General features: G+C 43.3%; 1 protein-coding gene across 4 annotated transcripts in view; it reads left to right on the top strand.

The window, feature by feature from the left end:
- Elovl6 (ELOVL fatty acid elongase 6) overlaps positions 1–21813 on the top strand; it is a 109172-nt gene extending 87359 nt beyond the window's left edge. For all 4 annotated transcript variants that reach the window (XM_040751798.1, XM_040751799.1, XM_005082833.4 and 1 more), the window contains 2 exons: positions 10687–10838; positions 16455–21813. In XM_040751798.1, the coding sequence (XP_040607732.1) occupies positions 10687–10838; positions 16455–16885 (583 nt within the window). In that variant the 3' untranslated portion in view covers positions 16886–21813. The remainder of the gene's footprint in view (positions 1–10686; positions 10839–16454) is intronic.
- Positions 21814–25023: the final 3210 nt, after the last annotated feature.

Below are 25023 nucleotides of genomic sequence, written 5' to 3'. Positions count from 1 at the left end.
CCAAGTGCAGAGTTCCTTCCAAGATCCGCTTGCAGGAGGCCGACTGTGACCCAGTGCTCCGTGTCTGTAATCTGCTTGCTGTGCGCTTGCAACTTCCTGGCTTTTGTGGCCTACCCTGTGCCTGTCACAGCCTCCGTCAGCCTGTATTTCAGCCTTTCGTTTCTTCGTTGCTAGAAACTTTGATGAATTCCAGAAGCCACTTTAGCATTTTTATCAAAAGCTACTAATTGTGTTGGAGAGTGTGGGAAGGTGGGTGGTGTTTGGACGAGGTCTTGCTATGTAGCACAGGCTGGCAACTGCTTTTAGCTTACATTTGGCCTTATATGTATGTATTTGTCTTGATTCTTTTTTTCCCTTAACATTTCAAATGTTAAAAAGTCACTTAACTTGGCTTTCTGGAAATGAAACTCAAAGCATAGCAACTTAGATTTAGAGATATTAAACAACCCTTTTGCAGAGCTGCTAGGCAGTTTTTTTTGTTGTTGTTGTTTGTTTTTGCTTTTTTGTTGTTGTTTGGTTTGGTTTTTGGTGGTGATGGTGGGGGTGTTTACTCTCTCAGCCATTCTTTTATGTATATCAGGTATGTTCAGATTGTTGTGCAACCAGATTTAGTACTGAACTTTTTTTAATCTTGCAGAATTGAAATCGCCAATTAAAAGATAACTTTCCATTTCTACTTCCCTTCTCCCCCACCAGCACTCACCACTCTTTCTTCTGTCTGTCTGTCGTTGACTTAAGTCGAGTCAGACATTATTTGTCTTTTTGTGGTGGACTTATTTCATTTCTCACAGGATCCTCACTGTTTCTCCATGTTGTAGTTTCTGTCAGAATTTCTTTTTGTGGCTCATTAACATATTATTTGAATATTCCATGTTTTGTTATCTCTTCATCCATTGACAGACACTGGGGTTACTCCCACCTCTTGACTGTTATGACTATTGCAGGACCACGTGAGTGAAAACAACTTTTTGTGGTTTCATTTTTGGTTCTTGTGGGTTAACTGTGTGCCCTGGGGTGAGCTTGCTGAATCGCGTGGTCCTGTGTTTTCAGCTTTCAACGGGACTTCCATATTGTGGTCTTAGCATCTCCTTCCGCCTTCCATCCCCTTCGTCAGCATCCCAGGGGGTTGGGTTCCCTGCCTTCTATCCATCACTACTTGTTTTCTGATGTAACCACCCTAACCATCAAAACCAACATGACCTTGTAGGAAGCAGCACCTCTGAGTTGGGACCAATAGAATGTTGAGCCAGGCTGCAGTATGAGACACCAACAGTCAGGCAGGCCTCCTCATTACAGAGGTAAAGTGACCATTGATGCCTCTAGAAAAAGTACCAAAGCTGTTACTCACTTGTGTGTAGTTCCTGGGAGTAGTCTATGGAGGAACCAGTGTCAGAAAAGGACATAATACTTTCACAAGTGAAAGAATATTTTACAGATCATACGTGATAGTAAAAATAATTAAATATGGGGGAAAGCAAAACTGAGTACAGCCTATCACCCAGAGAGCATTTATACTTAACTGTTTATGGAATAATATGATCATTTATTAGCTTCCCCGTCTTTGTCATGCCTTGCGATACTAATGATTCATGTATGGGATGACAATGATAGTTTCTGAAGGAATTAATGTATTGTTGTAAAGGGTGATCAAGATCTGATGGACCATTAGATCAATGTGCCCAAAGGAAGACATTGGATATGTGTAGGAGAGGAAACTTAATGATGTGTGGTCCCTCCCTTCTTCAGAGCTAAAGTATGAGCTCATGGAAGAATAGAGCTGGGATCCTGGAGGAAATCCCCAGCCCATTCATTTTAAGGGTGTGAGAAACCAAGGGCTATGGTGACCTTACTTCGTCCCCTCCTCCTCCTCCTCCTCCTCCTCCTCCTCCTCCTCCTCCTCCTCCTCCTCCTCCTCCTCCTCCTCCTCCTCCTCCTCCTCCTCCTCCTCCTCCTTGTCTTCCTAAAGTAGCTGAATTGGGTTGCAGGGAAAGAAGTACACACATAATGTTCTGTAGCACGCTTCAGCAACTCGAGATTGTCATTAATCACCCCTCGGATGAGTTTGGTTTACTCCCACAGCTGTGTAAGCCAGGAAAGCCTCTAAAGTCATGTTGATGGAGCAAGGCTATTAGTCTTGGCACTGGAATGATCACTGTTCTAATAATCTGCTCATATTCCCAGCACGGTGGATTTTCCTGAGTTAAGTTTTCTGGAGAAACAAGATGACTGGCCATTTTTGTGGTGCTCATGAGGTTTTTTGACTTCAATGCTCACCTTCATTCACTGTCCACTCATTAGTTCACTTCAGGTTCTTTCTAGTTCATGTAACTCTTGGGTTTCAGAGTCTGCTGCTAATGTTATGTGTTTTGCTGTTGCTCGCATTGTAAAAGTCCAGATACCTGCCTGTTGTTCTTCCCATATGAAACTGAAAAATCTTTCTTAAGCCTGGAATGTACTAGGTGGCACTGCATTAGTGGTTGAGTGAAGCTAACCCAGAGGAAGAAAGCACATCCACCACAAGCCGTGACCTTCGGAGAGTTCAGCAGAACTCTTGGGCGAGTCTAGTTCTTAACTTGGATATCTGTGGCTCATAGATGGGTGACTCCTTCCATTGGTTACTGATGTAGCTTCATGCACAGATCTCTGGAGCAGGAGGACAGGCAAGGTGGTATCTTGAAGTGGGATGTGTACAGAATGTTCTTAGCTTAAAGTTCAGACCAGTAAACTAAGGATTAGACTCCTTTGTGTGTCCCGGGCATTGAAACCATTTTAGGGCTTGTAGAAGGTTTTTTTTTGTTTGTTTGTTTTCTTCTGTTTTTGTTTGTTTGTTTGTTTGTTTGTTTTTGTAAGACACGCCAAGAGCCACTTCCCTAACCGACAGACAGCTTGATGAGTTTTCAGAAGCAGCTCCGAGCTAAACTGTAGACTGAATGAAGTGTTTGCTGCATGGAAACTGGAAATCCTTAGGCAAGCCCAAACCTTCTTGCTGCCTGTCTCTTTGCCTATAAAATAGAGATGATAATGCCTCATGAAGCTAGGCAGTTGCATCATCTAGGGGCTCAGTGAAGTTCCTCCAGTGTGTGAGACATCCTGAGACGTTTGCAGAGTCAGCCAGAACTGAAGCGGCACTGTTAGGTCTGAAACTTGAGGGTGAAGTTGGCACAGGCACTTTCCTTATTGGTCCCGAGGGAGCTGAAGCCACCACTTGTGTTAGGCAGATGGAAATCCGTGTAACTCGCAGGGAAGTGTAACAGTAACTCCAGAAGATGCTGCATTGTGAAGGCGTGTGACTGATGCTAAACTAAGGTGTTGGCTCCTACAGCCATACATCCTATTCCCTGTGGCAGTTACTAATGGAGAATCATCATGGTACTGGTGCACTCATAATTATTTTAATTTCTCCTTGCTTCTCCCTTCCCCACTCGGCAAAAGCTGCTTTTTATCCAGTCAGTCATTCAAACTTGGCCGCAGAGCACGAGTACCTTGCCAGGTTCTTGGAACAAGTGGGTCATTTCCAAGTTGTACACTCTGATGTCAGGACTGTGCTTGGCTCTGTTTAACATGTCAGGTCACTGGGAGACAAGGAGTTCTTATTTAAGCAATATTCAGACCCTTGAAGCTTTCTTTTTACTAAGAAGGAGGAGGAGGAGGAAAATGCTTATGTTTACAAGTTAAGGGAACTAAACTAACTGATCTATCAGAAGATGAATCGATGAATCAGAGCCATCCCATGCTATCACACATAAGGGAACAACCGTTTGAGGCAGGAGTTCCCTGGTTTATCAAGGGGGTATTGTAAATGGAGACAGCAGCTGTACCCTGCATACCTACCATAGTGCGTGTCTCCTGGGGCTCACTGTGAGCACTTACAAAGGTCCTCTGTACTCTTTTTCTCCACCAGCTGTCCTGCATGAAGCCTTCAGGTCTAGTGAACTCCATAACAAACCGTGTATCATTTACTTAGCCTAGCATTACATTGGCATCTGTGCTTAGCAGTCACTTTTAGGTGTCATTACAAATGAAAATGAACTAGAAGCTGCTTCATGATTCCATTGCTACATGTTGGTTTTTCCTCCTTACTTTAAACTAGGCTCACTGTTTACACCCAATATTCTTCTTAGCGTCTGTCTTCCATTCTAATGATTTGTTTCCAATCGTTTGTGTGCTCTTCAAGAATAGTGTCTGATTAACATTAGAACCTCAAAGGTATCTCTTTTTGTTTTGTTTTGTTTTTTGAGATAGGGTTTCTCCGTGGAGCCCTAGTTGTCCTGGAACTTGCTCTTAGATCTGGCTGACTTAGAACTTACAGAGATCCACTTCCCTCTGTCTCCCAAGTGCTGAGACTAAAGACTGTGCCATCACTGCCTGGCAAACATATCTTTTCCTAATTAAAAACTAAAAACGAATCCCAAGGATTAAATATGAAGCAAATATTATAATCAGTAGAAATAAGAGTTTAATCATGCAGAGAAATCTGTTCCTTTGAATGTTACTTAAAGGCAATAATTGGTTCTCAATGAAAGAAAGAAGTGAGAGTTTAAAATGAGCTTTCTAGTAACTTCTGGGGGAAGAAGAGGGCTCTGTTGTTGTGCTCTTGTAGAATCACTGAGGCCAAATACAGTGCCATGTCACTTAATGATTCATAGAAAGAACAGTTTTAGACTCGGGAGCCACCATATTTGCCTAGATCTTCCAAGTTTCCAAAGGAAGTGTCTGGTTTAATATTTTTAAAGTGAGGACAGATGAATTATGAGGCTAGAGATGGCTCAGTGTTGTAATCACTGCCTCAGTCACAGGACCCAGACTGGATTCCAACAGTCCCGGGGGAATCCAACATGACACATAAAATAAAATAAAAAAGATAAAAATTTAAAGTAATACATAAAACCTATAGAAGTACTTCTTAATAGTGAAAGCTAAAGAAAAATTCTATAGTGATACACTTTGCATAGAGCAGGGACAGAGTAAGATATGTCAGATTAGCTGCTGGCCTGATGGACACAAATAGTCCATACTTTGGCTTGCTGTGTTGTTGAAAAACTGTTTTTGCCAAGGCTAAGCAATAGTCCCTTAAGTTTGGGCATTCTCTACTGAGGATGCAATCTGCCAGTGTGGAAGGTTTCAGACTTTGAGCTGCGGGTCATCAGTAGAGACGGATGCTCAGATTCGGTACCACATCTGAAGTCTACGTATGGTCCTACATGTAAATGCATTACAGTGGATGCTGGGTGGCAGCAGCTGCTTTTTGTTTTTTGTTTTGTTTTGTCCTGTTCTGGGACCTTTGGTATTTGCCCTACTCTGGATATTGTCAAAGAACAATGTCAGCCTAGATTTTGTTATCAGGAATTTTTCTAAGTGGCCTCTTCTGTGTTTGTAAGGGCTGCTACTGCTGGGTCGCCATTGCAATGTACTGACAAAAATCCCAGACACTGGTGTTGTGATAGAAGTATCATAAAACAAAAAAATTTCATTACCCAATCTTGGAAATAATTGTATCTTTGGTACAGATCTTGGGGATATCTGGTGTTTCACTAAGAGCCCGAGAGAGACCGTGTTAGAATTCCAAATACTGTACTGCTATGCCAAGACCAATAAGGAAATACTGTGAAAGAGGCTTTCTGAAATGGAACTAAGTTGCTATTTAGAGGATCAGGATGGCACATTAGTCAATCCCAAGTAGATAGATGACCGAATCTTGCTCCAAAGCAGGAGTTAAAGACAGTTCGCATTGTGTTACACTTTTTTTTAATGAATTAAAAGTTTAATTCTGAACTGTTTCTATAAGCATATTTCTTGAAGCATTGTATATAACAGGTCACAACTGTGGGATAAAAGCAACTTGTAAACTCCAAAACAAGGTTCAACCACTTACTGGTTTACCTTACTGTTCATATCTCCTATAGCATTTTTGTTAAAAAAAATGTGAGATAACTCCATCTGTTTATTGTGAGCATATTAAAAAAGGAATCTATTTGGAATGTTTCTATCTATCTGTACAAAAGGTTACATCTGCTATACTTTTTAAAGGACCCTAATATTTACATCTTCATGCTAACACAACTAAAAGCAAACTTTTTCTAAATTTTTATTGTAAGTCTTCTACTATCCAAAGAGGAATGCTGGCCATATACACACTCACTCGATGGAGGGAGAGAGGAGAGAGAGAGAGAGAGAGAGAGAGAGAGAGAGAGAGGGAGGGAGGGAGGGAGGGAGGGAGGGAGAGAGAGAGAGAGAGAGAGGGAGAGAGAGAGAGAGGGAGGGAGGGGGGGAGAGAGAGAGGGAGAGAGAGAGAGAGAGAGAGGGAGGGGGAGAGGGAGGAGAGAATGTGTGTGTGTATGTGTGTGTTTTATGAGTCTCTGACATCATATGTTACAGAGGTTCTCTACCCTGCCCATGAGTACTACAGTATCAGATACTCGGTGTTAAATGCTTGTTAGTTCAGTAAATGGATCAGGCTTTTCAACAACAATCCTAGTGCTGATTTGTATTTATTTCTTTTTATTTTTACATCCCGACTGCAGTTTCCTCTCCCTCTCCTCCTCCCAACCTTCCCCCCTCCCCCATGTCAGTTTCTCTTTAAAACACAGGGTCATTACTGTTCCACCTCCTCTTCCCACTGAACACTTAAGTCTTGTTGCTTGTTATTCAGTCTATCAGTGGTCTCCAGCTACCCACTTAAGTAGAGTTTTTAAAAATATCAGTCTAATAAATGCTTTTTGAAAAATAAGCAATATTGGATGTATATACCTGGAGTACAAAGAACATGGTTCCCTTGATAACCCGTGGACTGTTCCCCTCTCAACTTAGCGCCTACTCGTCATTCCTGGAGTCTGCCATGAAAATCAGAACACCCTTCCTTAACAAGGTGCCCAGAGGCAGCACCTCCACTAAGCAGGGCCCCTAACTGACCTCCCTGCTGCAGTGTGCCTAACACTGGTGAGGACAGAGCGGAAACTTTTACTCCTCCTTCCCCAGCATGCTCTGCTTTCCCAGCACTGTTAACAACAAAACTAAGCTTTGTGAGAGGAAGATATGCCTTTAGAACTAATAAGTAGCTAAGTATGTGAGTGCTGTGTTCGAGCAGAAAAGGAATGACTGTAGTAGTCATCTGTCCACATTAAGCACTATTGCCCCAACTCTGGGGTCACCTGACCCTTGGAATAGTCTTTGTCAGCTGACTAAAGATTCCATGTCCTGGAATCAGTTGCTTTTTCATGCCAGCAGCCTTTCTTCCAAGCTGTGCTTTAGAATTATGAACTTGCTAGCTGAGATATATATATATATAGTGAAAAGCTGGCATACACATGGCTTACAATCTGGGTAAGAGAGCAGGGAGCCTGTGCCAACTTAGGTCTAGAGTGTGCCACTGGTAGCCCTCTGCCCACCCCCCAGGGACTCCTTGGGAGCATGCTCTCAACATCAACCTCTGTAGGCCACAAGAACTCCTCTAGGAAGGGTTCAAAGAGAATGATGACTGCTCCTCTGTAGGTTCAGAAGACTTGAACTCGAGCTGTGGTGTGGATAGAATGTTTCTTCAGGAAAAGGATTAGTCATGTGTCCCAGAGAGGGAAAGGCCAGCCCAACCAACCCTACAGAGAATAGCGGTCACTGAACCAATGCTGTGCTTTCACAGCTGTGTCACGCTGTCTAGAAGTAGAGCAACTTATGGATGAAAGAGGTCTCACCTTAAAGTATTTTTAGTCATGTGTCACAGCATGATGATGCTGTAAGAGCCACCTGGTCCAAAACACACATGGCTGAGATGTGGTAGAGGCTAGTGGCTTCCCACAGATGATAGTCACCTCACTGGCCAACCAGCTCTAATTGCTCCCCAGTGGTAGCATTGTCATAGCCCAACAATGCGCCTTTGCCCGTGAACACATGGGCCCAATGGCTGGCACTGACATGGTCCCTCGTGCCACTGTCCTCAGTTCTGAGTCAGCCTCATTGTTCAGGGCTCCAGGAATGAGGCTTGTGTCCAGATATGAGACAATATGTGCTGTGTATTTGTCAGCAGTATTGTGGGTCATCATAATGTTAAAAGTTCTCTGCAGTGATTTTCCCAGGCTCTAACACTCAACCCTGTGAATAATTATTTACCCTCAGCCCAAATGCCAGCAAAAGTGTCTACAGTTTCAGACAACGCAGACTAAGAGCAATGAAACCATTCCCAACCCAAAGCAACCCTCACAACATTGGCTAGAGATGGTCACATGTCTACTGTGTCGATGAGTCTCCCCAAACCATTGTGGTAAATATTTAACGACTGAGGAAGTAATTTTAATTGGTAACAGTTAGAAATTAGAAATAAACTACAGATGCTTTCAAGATTAGAAAGATTGTTTTGGATTTGTTCTGACAGCTTGCAGTCAGTCTGGTGGCCAAGTACAGTAGAGAACCATCTAAGGGCACATGGGTGTGTATGATGGGCTGAATGTGATGGGAAGATTATCTTTTATAAACCATACTTTTACAGAAAAGTCCTGGATCTATCCTATGTGTTTTGAAGGGTATCATATGTTTCCTTGCTTCAGAATTAACAAAAGTCATCAATAGCTCTCCCTGATAGTTTATAAGGGTTAGCTGATAGACTATATACCATACCAGCATACCAGAATGGTAAAAAACAAACAAACAAACAAACAAAAACCAATCATTTGAAAACCAGATTCGTGTGTTGTATCTGCCTTATGCTTTGGACTGCAAGTAATAGGAAGGAGATTTCCAAATGGCTTTATGAAATACAGATTTAGTTCTAAATGCAAGAAGTCTGAGCAAGGGTAATTGAAACTTGATTTTGTTCTCCAGCGCGACCATGTCCAGAGCCACTGTTTCGCTCTCGTTTGTGTTCTCAGGGCCTCAAAGTGCCTGCTGCATTTTCAAACATGTCCTATTAGCAAAGAAACCTCTTCTCAACCCGCAACAGACCCCACATTACATTGGCTAGAATTGGCCAAATGCGTAGCCTAATCAATCTCTGCTAAGAGAAACAGGGATTCTAAAACTGACTTAGACACTCTAGATTGCTCTTCAAAGTACAGATAAGGTGTTTGAGTCTCTTAGGATAAGCTATTGGAACATCCTGTACAAAGGACTCTTAATATAACGGAGGGAGGTACTCGACCCTCGATCAGACAACCCACCAGTGGATCAACTAGTGAAGCAAGGGGGGAGGGTAAAGGCAAACCAGTTATGAAAATCTCCGTTATCCAACTTGGCTGATGAAATGCAAATTACTCCCTCTAAATTAGGGCTGTTAGATTGGCTGTGGCCATGGAGGCATCCCATCAAGGGAAGATATCAGAGGAACAGGATCCAGCCTGGGGATGAACACAGACAAACTCCCGAGGGAAGAGTATGCTAAGGGTCCGGAGGAGAGAGTAGGAAGTACCCGGTAGAGTAGGTGGAGGGCAGCAGTAACGAAGCCCTGCGGGCCACGTGACCCCTGGCGGAGACTCAGCAGGGGGTCCAGGGGCAGAGCACCACGAGGGAGTCAGTTGGATCAGTAACCAAACAAAGAGTGACAGTATGCATTGAAACTGGGGACACTACACGTAGAGATGCTGCTTACAGTCTCAACTGTAACGAGGGGTTCACCCACAATGGAATCTCCTTGGCTCCCGCTGTCAAGTCCTTTCAGTCAACCTTATTAAGTAATCATGTGCCAAAAATGCTCCTGTTTTCCTATCAGATTGGAGTTTAAAGGGGTTTTTGTTTGTTTTGTGTCTATGTTGACAAAAACCTCTCTCCTTTGGGCATCTGCGTGACGTCTGTGGATACGAGGAGTCAAGCATGCTGAAGATCAGGGTTGGTAGTTGGCACGCACAGTTGGGTGAATCCTTCTGTCTCCTAGGGTGGCTGGAATTACTAGAAGGTTGGTAGTGGAGGTACACCTAGAAGGCATCCTTCTGATGCGATAAGAAAGATGATCACAGAGCAGGAAGTGGTCAGGACCAGGGGCTTGAGTCCTGCTGCAGGAGCCAAGGCATCTGGTCCAGATGTGGAGGGTGAGTTAGCTTGAAGACACTAGCAGACTTCAGGGATGAGAGCCAACAGGACTTGGAAAATGACTGGTTAGATAGACCTGAGGCAGTGCCAAGGACATATAGCTGTTCTGTCTCCCATCCGTGAAATAGTTCCCAAGCGGGAACCAGATCCTCCTAAGATCCTGGTGTGGCCTGAGTCGTATTTTCCATGACCTCATTCTGGGACAGTGATGAAAAGCAAATGGTCTTCAAAAGCGAGTAGCAAGAGTTGTGTTAGCCCCTTTACAGAGCACTTGGAAGGACACCCAGATAACTCCAGCCTGCTTTACCAGTGGTTGCATCCGTTACTTTTCACATTGCTGTGAGAAAGAAGAAGGAACAAGGGAGGGGGGGCTTTATTTTGATTGATACTTTAAGGAGGAATGCAGGAGGAACGTTAGAGAGCCGGTAACATTCCATCACAGGTGGCAGAGAGACAACAGGAAGTGTGGCCAGGCTGTACAAGTTCAAGGCCCACCTCCAGTGACGTACTTCTAGTAAGAGGCTTTACCTCATACACTTTCCAGAACCTTCTAGAACAGGCCACCAGCTGGGGACATTTGACGCTCACATCATAACAGGTTAATGTCATCAGTGAAACTGCTGCCCTAACTGTTGTTTCTCTCTGTCTCTCTCTCTCTCTCTTTTTCCCTAATGGAAGTATATTCGGTGCTCTTCGAACTGGTGCTTACATGGTGTCCATTTTGATGACCAAAGGCCTGAAGCAGTCAGTTTGTGACCAGAGTTTTTACATTGGACCTGTCAGCAAATTCTGGGCTTATGCATTTGTACTCAGCAAAGCACCCGAACTAGGTGAGTGTCTCTCCCTCCCTTCCACCACCCCCGTGGCAGCCTCACATCCACAGGGCTTACTAAGAATGAACAAAGAAACACTCAATGTGCAGGACTGCCTTTGCTAGCCACTGAAAAGCTAGAATGAGTGAACTTAGAAGATTCTGACTGACTGTCCCATCCCTCTGCTCCCTCCTTTTTCAGTAACTGTGTATTATGTATATTGACAGAAAACACATTTTCCAATGCAGTTTCCTAACACTAACTAAAAATAAGCCACTCTCAGGGATTTATAGAATACCACACAGCCTCCTTTCTAAGGTCCATTACAGCTGAGCTAATATTAAAATAGGAGAAAAAAAATGAGCAACATAGCAATTCCCAAGTCACAGAGATAAGCAGATTTTGATCTTGAGTTAGGATTCAGATTGGGAAATTAAGCTTCGCTTCTGGGGTTTGTGTTCTCATTAACAAATGCCAACAGTTGAGTTCTGCTATTTGAATTTCTTCATCACCACACCTGACCCTGGAGAAAGTGAGCGTAGGGCACCTGCCAGAAATTAATGGAAATTCTTGCTCGGCTATACATTTCTTTGCTCTGTTTTGATGATCCTGGAAGTAAGGGTGGCATAGGTTTCCAGAAGCATGGGCAGTGGCAAGGATTTGGTACGGGCACTGTTCTCTGGGAACGTGTTCATATTGCCAGAGTAAGGGATCCATTGGTGATAGTGGGCTTTGAGTGAATCCTCAAAAACAGCCATGACCTCAAAAAACTGCTAAATATATGCTTGAGGAAGACAGGTCACCTCCTCTCTGAAATTCCTAGTATTTCTTTTCTTTTTTTTTTTTTTTGTTTGTTTGTTTGTTTGTTTTACAAGACAGGGTTTCTCTGTATTGTTTTGGAGGCTGTTGGTCCAGCCTGGCCTCGAACTCACAGAGATCCACCTGCCTCTGCCTCCCGAGTGCTGGGATTAAAGGCGTGCGCCACCACCGCCCGGCTGAAATTCCTAGTATTTCTAGCCTGGGATTAATAACTATATGGCCTTAGTTCAAATATCTGAATTGAGCAGTTAAAAGGGTACATTTGTTCATCGTTTAATCTTCCTTAAAAATAGGTGACAGATCCTGGTGGTGGTATCACATGCCTTTAATCCCCGCAGAGACAGGCAAATCTTTGAGTTCAAGGCCAGCCTAGTCTACAGAGTGAGTTCTAGAATAGCCAGGGCTACACAGAGAAACCCTGTCTCGGGAAAAACAAGGCAGGGGTGACAGATTGGAGATTCACCACAGGACTTCTACAGTCTGTGTGAATTCATGGTCACGTGTCCATGAGTTCTCCCCAGTGTGTTGGGGAGTGGCTGAGCCATTTGCCACAATGTACTGTTAAGTCTGCTGCCTGCAAGAGGCTGGTGGTGGGATTGATGGTTGCCGTCCTAGGTCAGGGACTAAGGAAGGGTAGCAACAAAACTCTACAAACCTTTCTGTTAGGATCAAAACCCGGGTCTCTACACGATCCAGAATGAATGGTGTGTGTTCACATGGCAGGCGCATACACACATGACACTATGAACATAAACTCAGAATAAAATGCATTCATATAGATTTAGTCAGTCAACGAATTTATTAGAATGCAAAGCTACTTGACACAGAATTTTACAATATGAAGACTGCAGACCAGGCCTCAGGTAATACTGTGTGTGTGTGTGTGTGTGTGTGTGTACACATTTGGTGTGTGAACACAGGTGTACACGTACTGTAACGTGCATTGGGAGGGTGAAGGAGGTCAACTTTGGGTGTTGAGCCCTTCCCATATGAGAGAGGTCTCTGGTGTTTTTCTAGTGTGCACATCATGCTAGTTGCCCCCAAGCTTTTCTCCACCACTTCCCTTAGATAGTTGCTCAACACATCCAGCTTTTTTATGAGTTCTCAGATTTCAGATGTAGGTCCGCACAATTCTTGTTGAATTTGCTTACATAGACTAACATATAGCAAAAGACTGTCACTTCTCTAATGGTGACACATTCTTCATACAGTTCCAGATCCTTCATAGGAGTATATTAAGACAAGCTCTCTTAATTAAAAAAAATATGGAACAATGTCTCCAAATACTCTACAACTTGTATAACAGTGTCCTTGAAGGGGTCAACTACTGAGTGTCACAGGTCTAAAAATCCAAGCTGGTGTCCCCAAAACCAGCCTCGGCACTTATTTAAAGTGTGTTTGCCTGTGAGTTCTGAAGGTTAAATTAACTTATAATCTTTTGGAACTAGGGAGTTTTGTCATTATCATTTGAGTAAGAGATTTATGGAATCCTTTATGAATACCAAAGAGAAAGATCATGTGGGAATGTGTGCACATGCATGTATGTATGTGCGCATACCACACACACACACACACACACCATATACTACAACAGTGAAACTATTTGAAATCCCCCCAAAAGCATAGACCTATAGTTTTCACCACTCTCTTCTTTTCCCCTGGCAGTCAAATAGGCATAATATTCACATTATGATGTAGCCATCCCGCCATCTATTTCGGGAACTTTTCTAACTCCCCCAGCTAAAGCTGTACTCACTCACCACTGACTTTGCCTCACTACACTCTTAATGATGGCAATAAGGGCTCTCTGTTTCAGCGGTGAACTCAATGGATTTAAAGGACTCCACTCTACTGGAACAAGTGAGAGCAAGAGAGCTGCCCCTCTACTTTGTGTGCCAAATTGCCAGTGCCTACGGTTTGAATTCTATTAAAACCTGCTGAGATTTGCTTTTGTTAAGACTTGGAAACATCTGCTCCGCATCTAGGCCCTTGCTCAGTTGAGCTTGTCATTGTTCCGAGGGCCCTGACTCAGCAGCATGGCAGCTAACTCTGATAAGAGGAGCTCAGCCATCTGTGACAAGCCACACACACACAGAGTTGGCTCAACATGGCTTTTGGTGGCAGTGATTGCCCTGGAAAGAGAAGTGCTGATTGACTTCTCCATAGGCACACAGAGATCTTGGGTAGAAGAAACACCATATCTTGTCTGCTAGCTGTCTCTTGGTTGCAAATAGCCAGGCCAAGGGTTTTAGGGGTCACCAAAAACAGGAACATGAGTCAGAGGGGAACAAAAATACTACCAAAGCAGAGACACCTTCAAGAGCTCATAGTGCTCTTCTCTTATAGTTGGCTAGCATCAGTTCCATAAGTACCAAGGGATATTTGCTCAAGAAGATTGGCTGGCAGCATCGATTGTATCACAGCTCTTTTCGGTAGCATAATCCTCCATAGCTTCTGCCACACCTACAAATTCCACGATTCGGCGTGACTTGGGAAAATGGGGAAAGATGATGATAGACAGAACAACCATATTTATATCAGAAAGCATGGCCATGTCACTATATGGCAATAGCAAGGCCATGGAGGTCAAGCTCTTCTATAACCCAAACATAGTATTTTATGGGAAACCACCACTTCTGGGGACAATAACCCTGATATGGCCTCGAGGAGAGCTGCTGAGAACCCTTCACCCTCTACCATCCTGAGCATGAGTTCCGAAAAAGACTCAGTGTAAATCCAGGTGGATTTTGTTTTCAAGATTTCATGACAGATTGGTCTCCCTTACTCACCTTGCCCCGAAAGTAGCTAGACCTCCTGAGACACTCGAACATAACACACCCTCTCTCCAGACAGAGAAAGCAGGTACTTCAGTACCTCAGGTCCTGCTTCCACTTCCATGCTGTGTCTGTCTTGGTAGACAAGATGGCCTTCGTGTAAGCATGCTGGCAGAATGCCACTGAAGAGTCACATAGGATGAAGTGACCATTACTGTGTGGCAGATTGCTTTCATAACAGTTGGACATTGTATCACGTGGATTTTTTTTTTATGAAGGTTGAGACTCAATAAAAATCTGTATTAGGACTGGCTAAATTTGTGTGGAACATGAAATTCCTTAGACCTCTCCCTTCTTTCCACTACTAACAAAGGTAGGGTAGAATGTTTGTGTCTTACATTATAGTTCAAAGAGGGAAGGAAGGCACAGAGCAGTAATTATACAGACAGGCAGGCCAAAATGTATAGTTCAATACGAAGTAAAATTTGACCCTTAAGTATACACCTGAGAGTGACCATTGCCATCTGTCATTTCAGCCTGCCTGACATTTATAGGTATAATAAAAGCCAGCATCGCACAAGAAAGCAGAAGATTTCAATGGGAGTTTCATAATAGGTCGAGAAATGTTGCCACTGGCAACTTTGCTTTCTGTTCTAAACAAATATGAAGTAATTGGGTTTAATAATTCAGTAGGGAAATAAAGTAATAGCTCCTGGTAAATGTAACGGGACACTACCTATACCAGAAACTCTAGACCATCTGCCAAGTACATGGGGGTTGATATTGGTGTGCGCTTGTTCCATTTGTCTGTGATGAAATCTTAGGAGAGAACAAATTTCCAGTTCCTATTGGTATTAAAAACGTAGCCATGTTTGTGAGAGATGTTTTAAGTGTGTTGTACATGTGCACATTCATGTTGATGTATGAGTGGGTGCAGAGGTACGTTCGTGTGCATGTGTTGACCAGAAGTCAACTTCAGGTGTATTTCTCAACCACTCTCCATGTTTTGAGACGGGATTCCAGTAAGCCAGTGAGCTCCAGGGACCAGCCTTTCTTTTTCCCCAGCTGGGATAACAGGCACCTACTAACAAGCCCAGCTTTTTACAAAGGTGCTAGGGATCCAAACTCAAGTCTTCATGCTTGTACTGTAAACAGTTTACTGATTGAGCCATTACCTGTGTGAATCTGTTACAACTCTCTTTTTTATCCAGTCCCCCCCCCAATAAATGTTCTATGTAGTATATTTCTCAAGACATGGCAGATAGACAACACCTAGCTACCTGAGCACAGCTCTAGCTTTTATATAAATTGCCTACTTCAAACCAATGTTATATATTTCTTAGTATCATAGAGAGTTGTTACGGAAAAAGTTGACATATTCTGGACATAGTCATGTCATAAAGTTAAGTCTTGTTTTCAGGTTGCACTCCCTTGGTTCATTGAGATAAATGATTGCCTTTATTCTCATCAGCCAACGTGTTTCGACGATGGCTTTTGTTTCCATCTTACGCAGAGTACTGTTTAGTTTGGTTTTTCTTTTTCTGGTCTCTGTTTTGGTTTGGTTTAACTTCTTGGTGGTACTGGAGAATCAGACACAGTGCCTTGCCAGTTTTAGTCCAAATCTCTGCTACCACAGAGCTACATTTCCCATCCTGAATTGTGTTCTCATTTACACAGACTCTGAATTTTGTAGAGAGATCACAAGGCCCACATTTGAGGGTTGTATTTTTTTTTTAATCTATATACGTTATTATGGTTCACTATCGAGAGATGCCAAAGAGCATTTTGTTGGGCACTTGAGTTTGCACCCCAGTGAAAGTCACACTTGCTCCGAGACCAGTCACCTATCCTCTTTTGGTCATGTTTCCACTCTTGTATGGTTGGGTCTGGCTGCCATTGTCCGTGTCAGGTCAGAAAATAGTAAGGTTTTCTGTCGAATGTCTTGAAAAGTAGCCTTTCTTGCTCGTTGAAGATTTCTACCCTGCTCCTCCCAGAGCCAGCGCTGGGCCTCACACAGCTTTGTTGCATCTTTGTCTTCCAGGAGATACGATATTCATCATTCTGAGGAAGCAGAAGCTGATCTTCCTGCACTGGTACCACCACATCACTGTGCTGCTGTACTCGTGGTACTCCTACAAAGACATGGTGGCTGGGGGCGGTTGGTTCATGACTATGAACTATGGCGTGCACGCCGTCATGTACTCTTACTATGCCTTGCGGGCTGCGGGCTTCCGCGTCTCCCGGAAGTTTGCCATGTTCATCACCTTATCCCAGATCACTCAGATGATGATGGGCTGTATCATTAACTACCTGGTCTTCAACTGGATGCAGCATGACAATGACCAGTGTTACTCCCACTTTCAGAACATCTTCTGGTCCTCACTCATGTACCTCAGCTACCTTGTGCTCTTCTGCCATTTCTTCTTTGAGGCCTACATCGGCAAAGTGAAGAAGACGGTGAAGGCTGAATAGTGTCGGAGCTGAGGAGGAAGACATAGCTCAGGGTCACCACGAAAAATAATAGACAAAAGAAAATGGCACAAGGAATCACACATGGTGCAGCTAAAACAAAACAAAACAAAACATATGTATGAGCAGACACAAAACCCGAGGCAGCTTGGGAGTAATGATTAGCTTGACTTAACCCAGTAAGTTTATGATCCTTTTGGGTGAGGACTCACTGAGCGCGTCTCCATCTCAAAGTAGTATTGCTGCTGAGGGACCCCTTCCCTCTTACCTGTCAACTCTAGAACACCCTTGACCCAAAGGGAGCCACAGGCAGAGAGATTAATGGAAAACAAGCAAAACACTATGGAAAGAGGTGGAAATCGATTCAGCGTTTTTTTTCTCTTAAGGATAAAGGCGTTCCCCTTTTCAAACTATGCGAGCACGCACACACACACACACACACACACACACACACACACACACAGACACAATCCTTTGTATCTTTTCAACATGAAACCAGAGCTGGTAGAAAAGATAAACATGGAAGAGACACAGGGTTTCGCAATGCTTTTGCGAAAATCAAGACCTTCTAAAGAAAGGTTAGCTAGTAGCCCCTTGATAAAAGATGTCTTAATTATTTTTACTGCAGCTGAAATTAAAAAGATAGATATTTTCCCCTTCACCACACAGCCTCAGGCTACTGAGTTTGCTACAACCAAACAGAGGACAGTACTACGTGATACTTTATTTCTGGGACAGTGGAAACCATGCATCCCAAATCCCAAGAAGGTGGTCCCACGGCAGAGCTGAGCGTCACCCTGACAACTGTTATTTCTGCTCTTTGGTGAGGTTTGAAGCACCCTTTGTTCGGTTGCCCAGGGCTTTAGGACAGAAGAGGAAATGCAGAATTGAAGGATACAAGCTCACCCAGTTGACTTGGAAATGGAATCTTGTACTATGTGTAATGAAACTCAGCCAATCACCACTGAGCTGGAAAAGGGGGAAGGACCATGGGAAGAGACGGGAGCTGAAGATTCATCCAGGAGACAGATAATACGTGCTCCTCCCCTCCTCGTTTGACTTCACGCATACTCCTGGCTTTCCAGATGAGGCCCCGTGTGACACGGTCCCGTGCTTTCTATGTTTCTGTGACTTTTCAAAAACAGATCTGTGGGGCTCTGCCTGATTTGGGGTAAACACTGTGTGTCTGCATCTTCTGCATTTGCTCCCTTAGCAATGCAGAGGTGTATGAAGTGCCCTCTGCTGGCCAAGTGAGAAACTTCGACAAACACACTTCATAATAGATTGAAAGTAGTTGACCACAAAGGGCCTGTGTAGATTAATCCCTAAGTTTTAAGTGCTGTCAAACACCTGTCATACATTTGACCAAATCAGAAAAGAACCTCTCTACTTCAAGTAAGCTTCATCAGTTTTTAAAGTGACTTTCACTTGGGAACTCGGAAAGTCAGTGTATTAAGAGCCATATTTAAAAAGAAAGAAAGAAAAAGAAAAGGAGAAAGTTAGACAATGTTATCTGTAATATTTCAGTCCTCTACAAGCCAAATAAATATGTCGATGTTCCTAATATTTCAAAGACGCAATTATGTAAAGTTGTTCAATGTGATATAATAGTATTCTAATTGGTTAAGTAGCTTAATGATTAGGCAAACTAGATGAACAATTAGAGGCTACTACACTGCGTAGATTATACACTCATGACCACGTACGCACAGAAGTATGAGGTACACGGAGCTGTAAAGCCCAAACGAATAGTATCACAATTTTTGGCTAGCAGAAACTTTCACTTAGCTTCCTTTACTTGAGACTGTACAGTAAAAGGGATTTTTTTCAAATTATTTTTATATTATTTTAGCTTTAATTGTGCTGTCATTCATGAAACAGCTGCGTAGCCTTTTTGTGAGATGGCGTGGGTGTTTTCAGCGGCTTGTTGATGTGTGGAATTAGGAAAGAATAAAATTTGATTCCATTCTGTGTGAATGGGTTAAAGAGTGAACAAAGAATCCGTGTAGGTCAAGACGTGACTGTAGGAGGAGGCTAATAGTCACACTGGGCTGGGGGCAGGTATTACACCCACGTTAACATTGTGTGGTGGCTTCATGTTGACTGACAGATGAGATCTGATTGGAAGGATGCATTGCTACTGGGGCAGAAGGTATAGAGTCGCTACGTCAGGTGGAGTTTTGGGATGTAATTGTTTGAGCTTTGTCAGTGCACAGTAGTGTACAATAATAAGCCTTTCCCTTGCCTTATAGAAGAAAGTGAGCAAAATAATGAAAATGAAGACGAGGTTACCTGTCGGCTGACTTGAATCTAATCAGGGCAGCCTGAGGGTCATCTGGTTGGTTCAGTTTAATTCAGATATTTATCGTAGAATACAGGTTACAATATGGAAATAAGCATAAACTTAAAAAGACTAAGCTATGCTTCCAAAGCACTTTAATCTTCATGTTCGCTTCATGCTTGTAAAATAACTTAGAGTTTTTGTTTGAAGGATAAATATCTAATAAATAGTTTCTAAACCAGCTAAATATATCTAAAGGCATTTCCAGTGTTCATCATGGGAAGAAAAAGCCACATTAAAAAAAAAAAAAACAATTCTGATATAGGCTCAGCACACTGTTTTTTAACATATCAGCTTAGCTGCTTTAAGTCTATCGATATACGAGGCTGGATCACTGGCCTATGACACATCTGAAACCTGCCAGAGAATTGACTGCCACGTAGATAATGTTGCTGTCAGTTAACATTCCGGGCAAGCCAGTTTTTTAGCTGCCCCACTATGCTGCAATAGATTATCTTTCTATTGAAGATTTCTCACTGCATTCCAATCCCAGTGTGGTTAAAAACATTATTCCTGGTTTAAATGAAACTAATCCTTGGCTTCATATAAATGTGGTTTCCTACACTAGGTGTGAGCATCAACTCAAATGTGTGAGTTTGCAATGAAATTCTAGTGAGAAACACTTAGCAGTAGATTTTATCTGGACCTTCTAGTGTCACTTATGAGAAAAGAACAACTATTACTATTATTTATTGATCGTATTTATATCCGATGCCAGGCCAAAGTATTGAATTAAAAATCACAGTTCTCAAGGTTATTATTTCAGGCAGTCCATGTCATCTCATTTACCCCCACCTCAAAGTTTTCTAATCCTACTTCATAACAGAAATTTGAGGCTAGAGGGAAAATGCATATGTATTGCTTCAGGAGGAAGCAGGTTTGTTTTGTCTCTAGCAGTCTTTATCAATGTGATGAGACCGACTAATCACTAGTAATGCTGAAGCTTCATGTGGTGGAAAGTCTACAGGAGCCTAGGTGAACTCTTCCAGGATACTCACAGATTGTTTTGTTATTGTTTGTTTTAGGTCAATTATATCTTCATGATGAGATAAGTCCTGTCACAGTAGAGTGAAAAGCACTATGACACTGGGGTAGAATGTTCTGGAAGTCTGGCTATATTCCCAAACTGCTCAATTATCTGGGAATATCTGGTTACTATCTTGTCCTAATAGAAGGAGCTCTTACTCCACAAGAATGCCAGATACAGACACAAGTGAGCCCTAGTGCATGCTGAGAATCTTTTCCGGGGAGGTATGATGATCCTTGAATTAGCATGGGACTTCGCAAGTTTCAAGGGAGTTCCTAGGAGAATGGAGCAGACCAAATCAGACTCCACCCCTGGAGTTCTGAGCTTTGAGTTGCAAGTTCAGGATCCTTGTGTAGCACATTTCCTTGGGAAAGATGTCAGTTCTGGAGAGCAACAGTGTGAGAATATCATGATAGCCCAGAACTTTCTAGCTTTCAAATGTGTGTCTTTTTCTGGTCTTTGTTCTGATAATAAATATTCTGCTATCAGTTTGGGACAATTGTAGAGCCTGTGGTCGTGTGAATCATTGTCTTACACAGCTTGATGTTATTCTGTTCCTGTTCTTAGGTATAGCACCCATTGCCTGGTGCCCGAGGTCCCTGCCATCAGAAAGTTATCTGGGTGAGAATTTACAATATATGCTCTGTCACTTCTGTGTATTAAAGTGACAAGAAATAAAACAAGGATGCCCTGTTTTGTTCAGACACTCAAAATGAAGCTTTACATCCTAGTTGGTCATTGAGCCAATGTCCTCTGTAGCTGATAGTGACAGAGACTAGATGCTGGTGCCTATACGGAATTCTCAGTGCCTGTTGAGACAGACGAATGAGCCATCAGTGAATCCACGGCTGCAAAGGCCAGTTAAAGTCCACCCACTCAGAGTATCACAAAATACACAGAAGCCTCTTGTATAACCCAGTACTCTTAAGACTCTGAAGAGTTGGGCTTTGATACCCAGGCTTCCATTTTTTCATTCTTAAAATTCGTTAGGATGGATACAGAGGGGGCCACCTGGGTGTTTTGGGAGTCTTGGAAACTACTTTGATTACAGGTCAAACAGAGTCAAACTCGGATGTTTCTCTGTCACGCCAGATGCCAACACCCACCCACAGAACAACTGCATTGTAGTCAAGCTCTCCTGGCATAGCTTGCTGACTGGTCCCTCAGATCAAGATATGACCATATTTGTAATGCAGTTTAGATACATCAGAACAGTCCTATCTCTCACTGGCACCTAAATAGTATTTTCCCAATGCTTGGTGGTAGACAAAGATCCAGCTGTAGCCTGACAGTGCCTCCTACTAATGTGAACGTGTTGTTTCAGTTAAGTATGGGTCTGAGTGTGATTGGGTTGGACTTCACTCCTTGCTACCCTGAAAATGATTGGCTTTCTGCTTCCTAGGCCCTAAACCCATATTCAGAAGGAAACTCACTCTCAAGCCTCACAGCAAATCACAGCAATGTTGGAGCTCTTATTTTCAAGTGCTTACTTCACAACATTAAAAAAAAATATTTTTGGTGTATTAAGATTTAAAATAAAGTCATCATAACTTTTGATTTAAAGCTGTTTCTAGTTTTTGTTTCTAATTTCTGGTCTGGAGCAGTTAAAAAAAAAATATGAGACACTGTAGGCTAACCAGAATTTTCTGGAAAGTCATTCCTGTATCCATGTATTGATATGATACCAAAATGACTGAAACCTCCCTTGTGTTCCCTGACAGCCTGGCCATGGCATGCAAGGACTATGCACACATGGATGTCAGTTTTGCAAGGTGCCCAGCTCCTCTGGATGGCCTTTTGTGGTTACATCCTACACATGACATGGTTCCCACACCTCTTGGTTCTTCATGTAGTCTTAATGAAACAGATGAAACGGACTCCCAGGACCACTGTGGTGAAGGTGGGAATGAAGTTAGAATCCTCTTAAACACTTCAGTTTTGCTATGGCCATTCATTCAATTGAAAAGTCACAGGTAAATTTATAAAATAAAAAGCTTTATTCATTTTACTTGCGACTGAGCTTAGTCCTGTCGAAAGACAAACTGTTCCTTGACAATACACATTGAAGAAAACATTTGGAAATGGTAGCATGTCCTTAGTCAAGCCTCAGTGTCACATGCCAAGTATTGGTGGGGCCGTCTAGGTCAGCCACTCCGACCCTCACATGATCTAACCTTGAAGTTTCAGTGGTCAAGCCACTTCCCATGCTGCTTTGAAGTTCAGTGGTTCATGTCATTCTTCATGGCTCTTTGGAGCCTCACTGGGAGGCATTTATGTTTAAAACCCAAAAAGCTGACCTCTGGAGGTTTTCCACAGCCGGTTGATGCTGTTGTAATTTTGAAAAGTGGTCCGTGAAAGAAACACCATGCAACAGAGCTTGGGTGAAAGGGGTTTTGTTGCTGTTTTTATAGTAGAAAAGGGGAGAGGGGAGACCAGCCTCTGCAGACAGGAGCAACAGAAGGGGGGAGCAGGGAAGCAGAGAGAAAAAAAGGGAGGTGGGCAGGGCCCTTACAGAAGGGAATATAGTGTCCGTGCAAAGGAGGCTGCAGCTGAAGGCATATCCTGTCAAAACCCCAAGGACAGGCCAGCACAGATGCCTGGGCACTTATTTGCCCCTTCACCTTCTCTCTGAATGTATCATTAAGATTACACTCCTGTTATCATCTGATTGATGTATTTTCTTAATTCAAAGATAATGGAGGAGAAACCCATACTGTAGAAAGTATTAGTATCAAAAGGGGGTTGAGTAGGAAACCTAATATAAACTTCTCATAGTTTCTATTCTGGTGTTTCTTAAGGAATGAATACTAAGACAAAATCTACAAGCTTGCACTACCACTGTCTACCTAAAAATACTGCAGTGGGTTTAATACTAAGGAGTAGCATAAGCAGGCTTCCTATTAAAGAAAGAAGTCACAACATCAATGTTACCATAGCTGAGGTGGGTTCGGGTATTGCTTCAGAACTTTAATTTGGAATCCACAGTAGACATCCTATATCAAGTCAGATCAGTTAAAATAACCAAAATGACTCCCCAGTGGCCTGTTGTGTCTGGTATCCTCAGGTTTCATAGAAATGTACTGGAGCTTCAGGAATTTCTGAAAGTGCCTGACACCAAATTGGCAGATCCAGGAGAGAGAGAGAGAGAGAGAGAGAGAGAGAGAGAGAGAGAGAGAGAGAGAGAGAGAGAGAGAGAGAGAGAGAGAGAGAGAGAGAGAGAGAGAGAGAGAGAGACCTGTAACGTGTCTAAGGACTTGGGGCAACATGAGAGGTTGCTGACCTGAAGGCTGAGAGAAGCATCCCATTTTGATAGTATCTCCTGAATCTTGAATGTTCTCCAGAAGTCCATCTATTAAAGTGGGTCCCCAGAGTGGAGTTATTTGGAGGTGAGCTTTAAAAGGCAGATGGCCTTAGGCCCACCTCCTCTCTGTCATTCTCTGCCTACTGTTCATGAGGTGAAAGGTTTGGACTGGGTTGACTGTAGGTCTCTGCTGCCCCACCCTAAAGCAGAGGGCCACCCAGTCACAGGCTACAGTCTCCACAACTGCCAGACGAAACCTTCCTTCCCTCTCATTTGATCAGCTCCGGTGTCTGTTAATACAGCAAAACTGATGGATTAGAGCCGTCTATGTTTTTTAATAGCCCGTTATATCTTTTGCTTCTCACTGTCTTGGTTGAAGTCTTACAATTTACAGAGCCCAGGTTTTGATGAACGGGACCATGGTGTGACACACTTGAAAGTCTAGGGGTTAAATCCGCATAGCAGCCTCCCTGTGACTCGGGCCTGCCTTCTCACACCGGGATTCTGTAATCTCTGGTACCTTCTGCCTTCCTGGGGTGGAAGTCCTGGGCTGCACCCTGGGGCTTCACACACAGCTTCCTTTCTTCCTGACTACACTAATTCCTTTCATACTGCAGGGAGAACTCCCCCGCTCCCCATGTTGCCTCTGCTGTGTCCAGTGGGTGTTTGAGGCAGCCAGTGTCTGTGAGGAGAAAGAAAACTTTGCCTGCATCCCCTGTGGCTCAGGGCTATGCATGAGTTGCTGTAAAATGTTAGCGTTTTTGCAAAATGAATACTTGGTGTCCAAGGGACAAGCAATTCTGATTTCACCTGAGTTTTCAAATAATAAAGTCAACGGAACATAAAGAAATTGCCTATCCACAATGACTTAAGCAGCCTTGGCACATCTGTTCACCCATACTCAGCCTCACTGGGAGCCTCTGAGGGATATTTTTTTTTTCTGGATTGTGGTCCCACAGATACATCTGCCAAGACTCTTGCATCTAATTCTAGAAATTACCAGGAGGGGAGAGTGCTAGCTGTCTTGAAGTTGAGCAGATGTCTTCCTGCAGTCAGTACCAAACCTATTATTGAATTTCTCTTATGGCCCTGGAGATCTCTACAGGATCCAGTTCAGTGGTTCCCAGGCAGCAGCCAGGCCTCTCCCTCAGTCATATCTTCCTTGACTCCGAGATGCTGCTTTCCCCACGGTTAGATGGGGTGTGTGTGAGAAAGCTCCGTCCTGTACTCTAGTGCCAAACATAGGTTCAGAAACCAGCGGATTGAGTGGGGGCCTCTGTTCCACTTGCCTGCATGAGTAGAGCTCAGGGACCTAGTTTTTTCCTCCCTGTGGATGAATGTCCTTACCCCCATCCTGAGTGGACCCCTGGGATCATTATATCAGCTCCCTAAATCTGCCCAGATGTAGCTGAGGCATATGGATGTGGACTCCTTTTCTAGAAGCCCCTGTTCTATCCCCCAGGTTCCCTTTA

Source organism: Mesocricetus auratus, unplaced genomic scaffold (assembly GCF_017639785.1).
Source record: "Mesocricetus auratus isolate SY011 unplaced genomic scaffold, BCM_Maur_2.0 Super-Scaffold_100009, whole genome shotgun sequence".
NCBI lineage: Eukaryota > Metazoa > Chordata > Mammalia > Rodentia > Cricetidae > Mesocricetus > Mesocricetus auratus.
The sequence above is the reverse complement of the archived record's forward strand: the minus strand, read 5'-3'. Positions and strand labels throughout refer to the sequence as shown.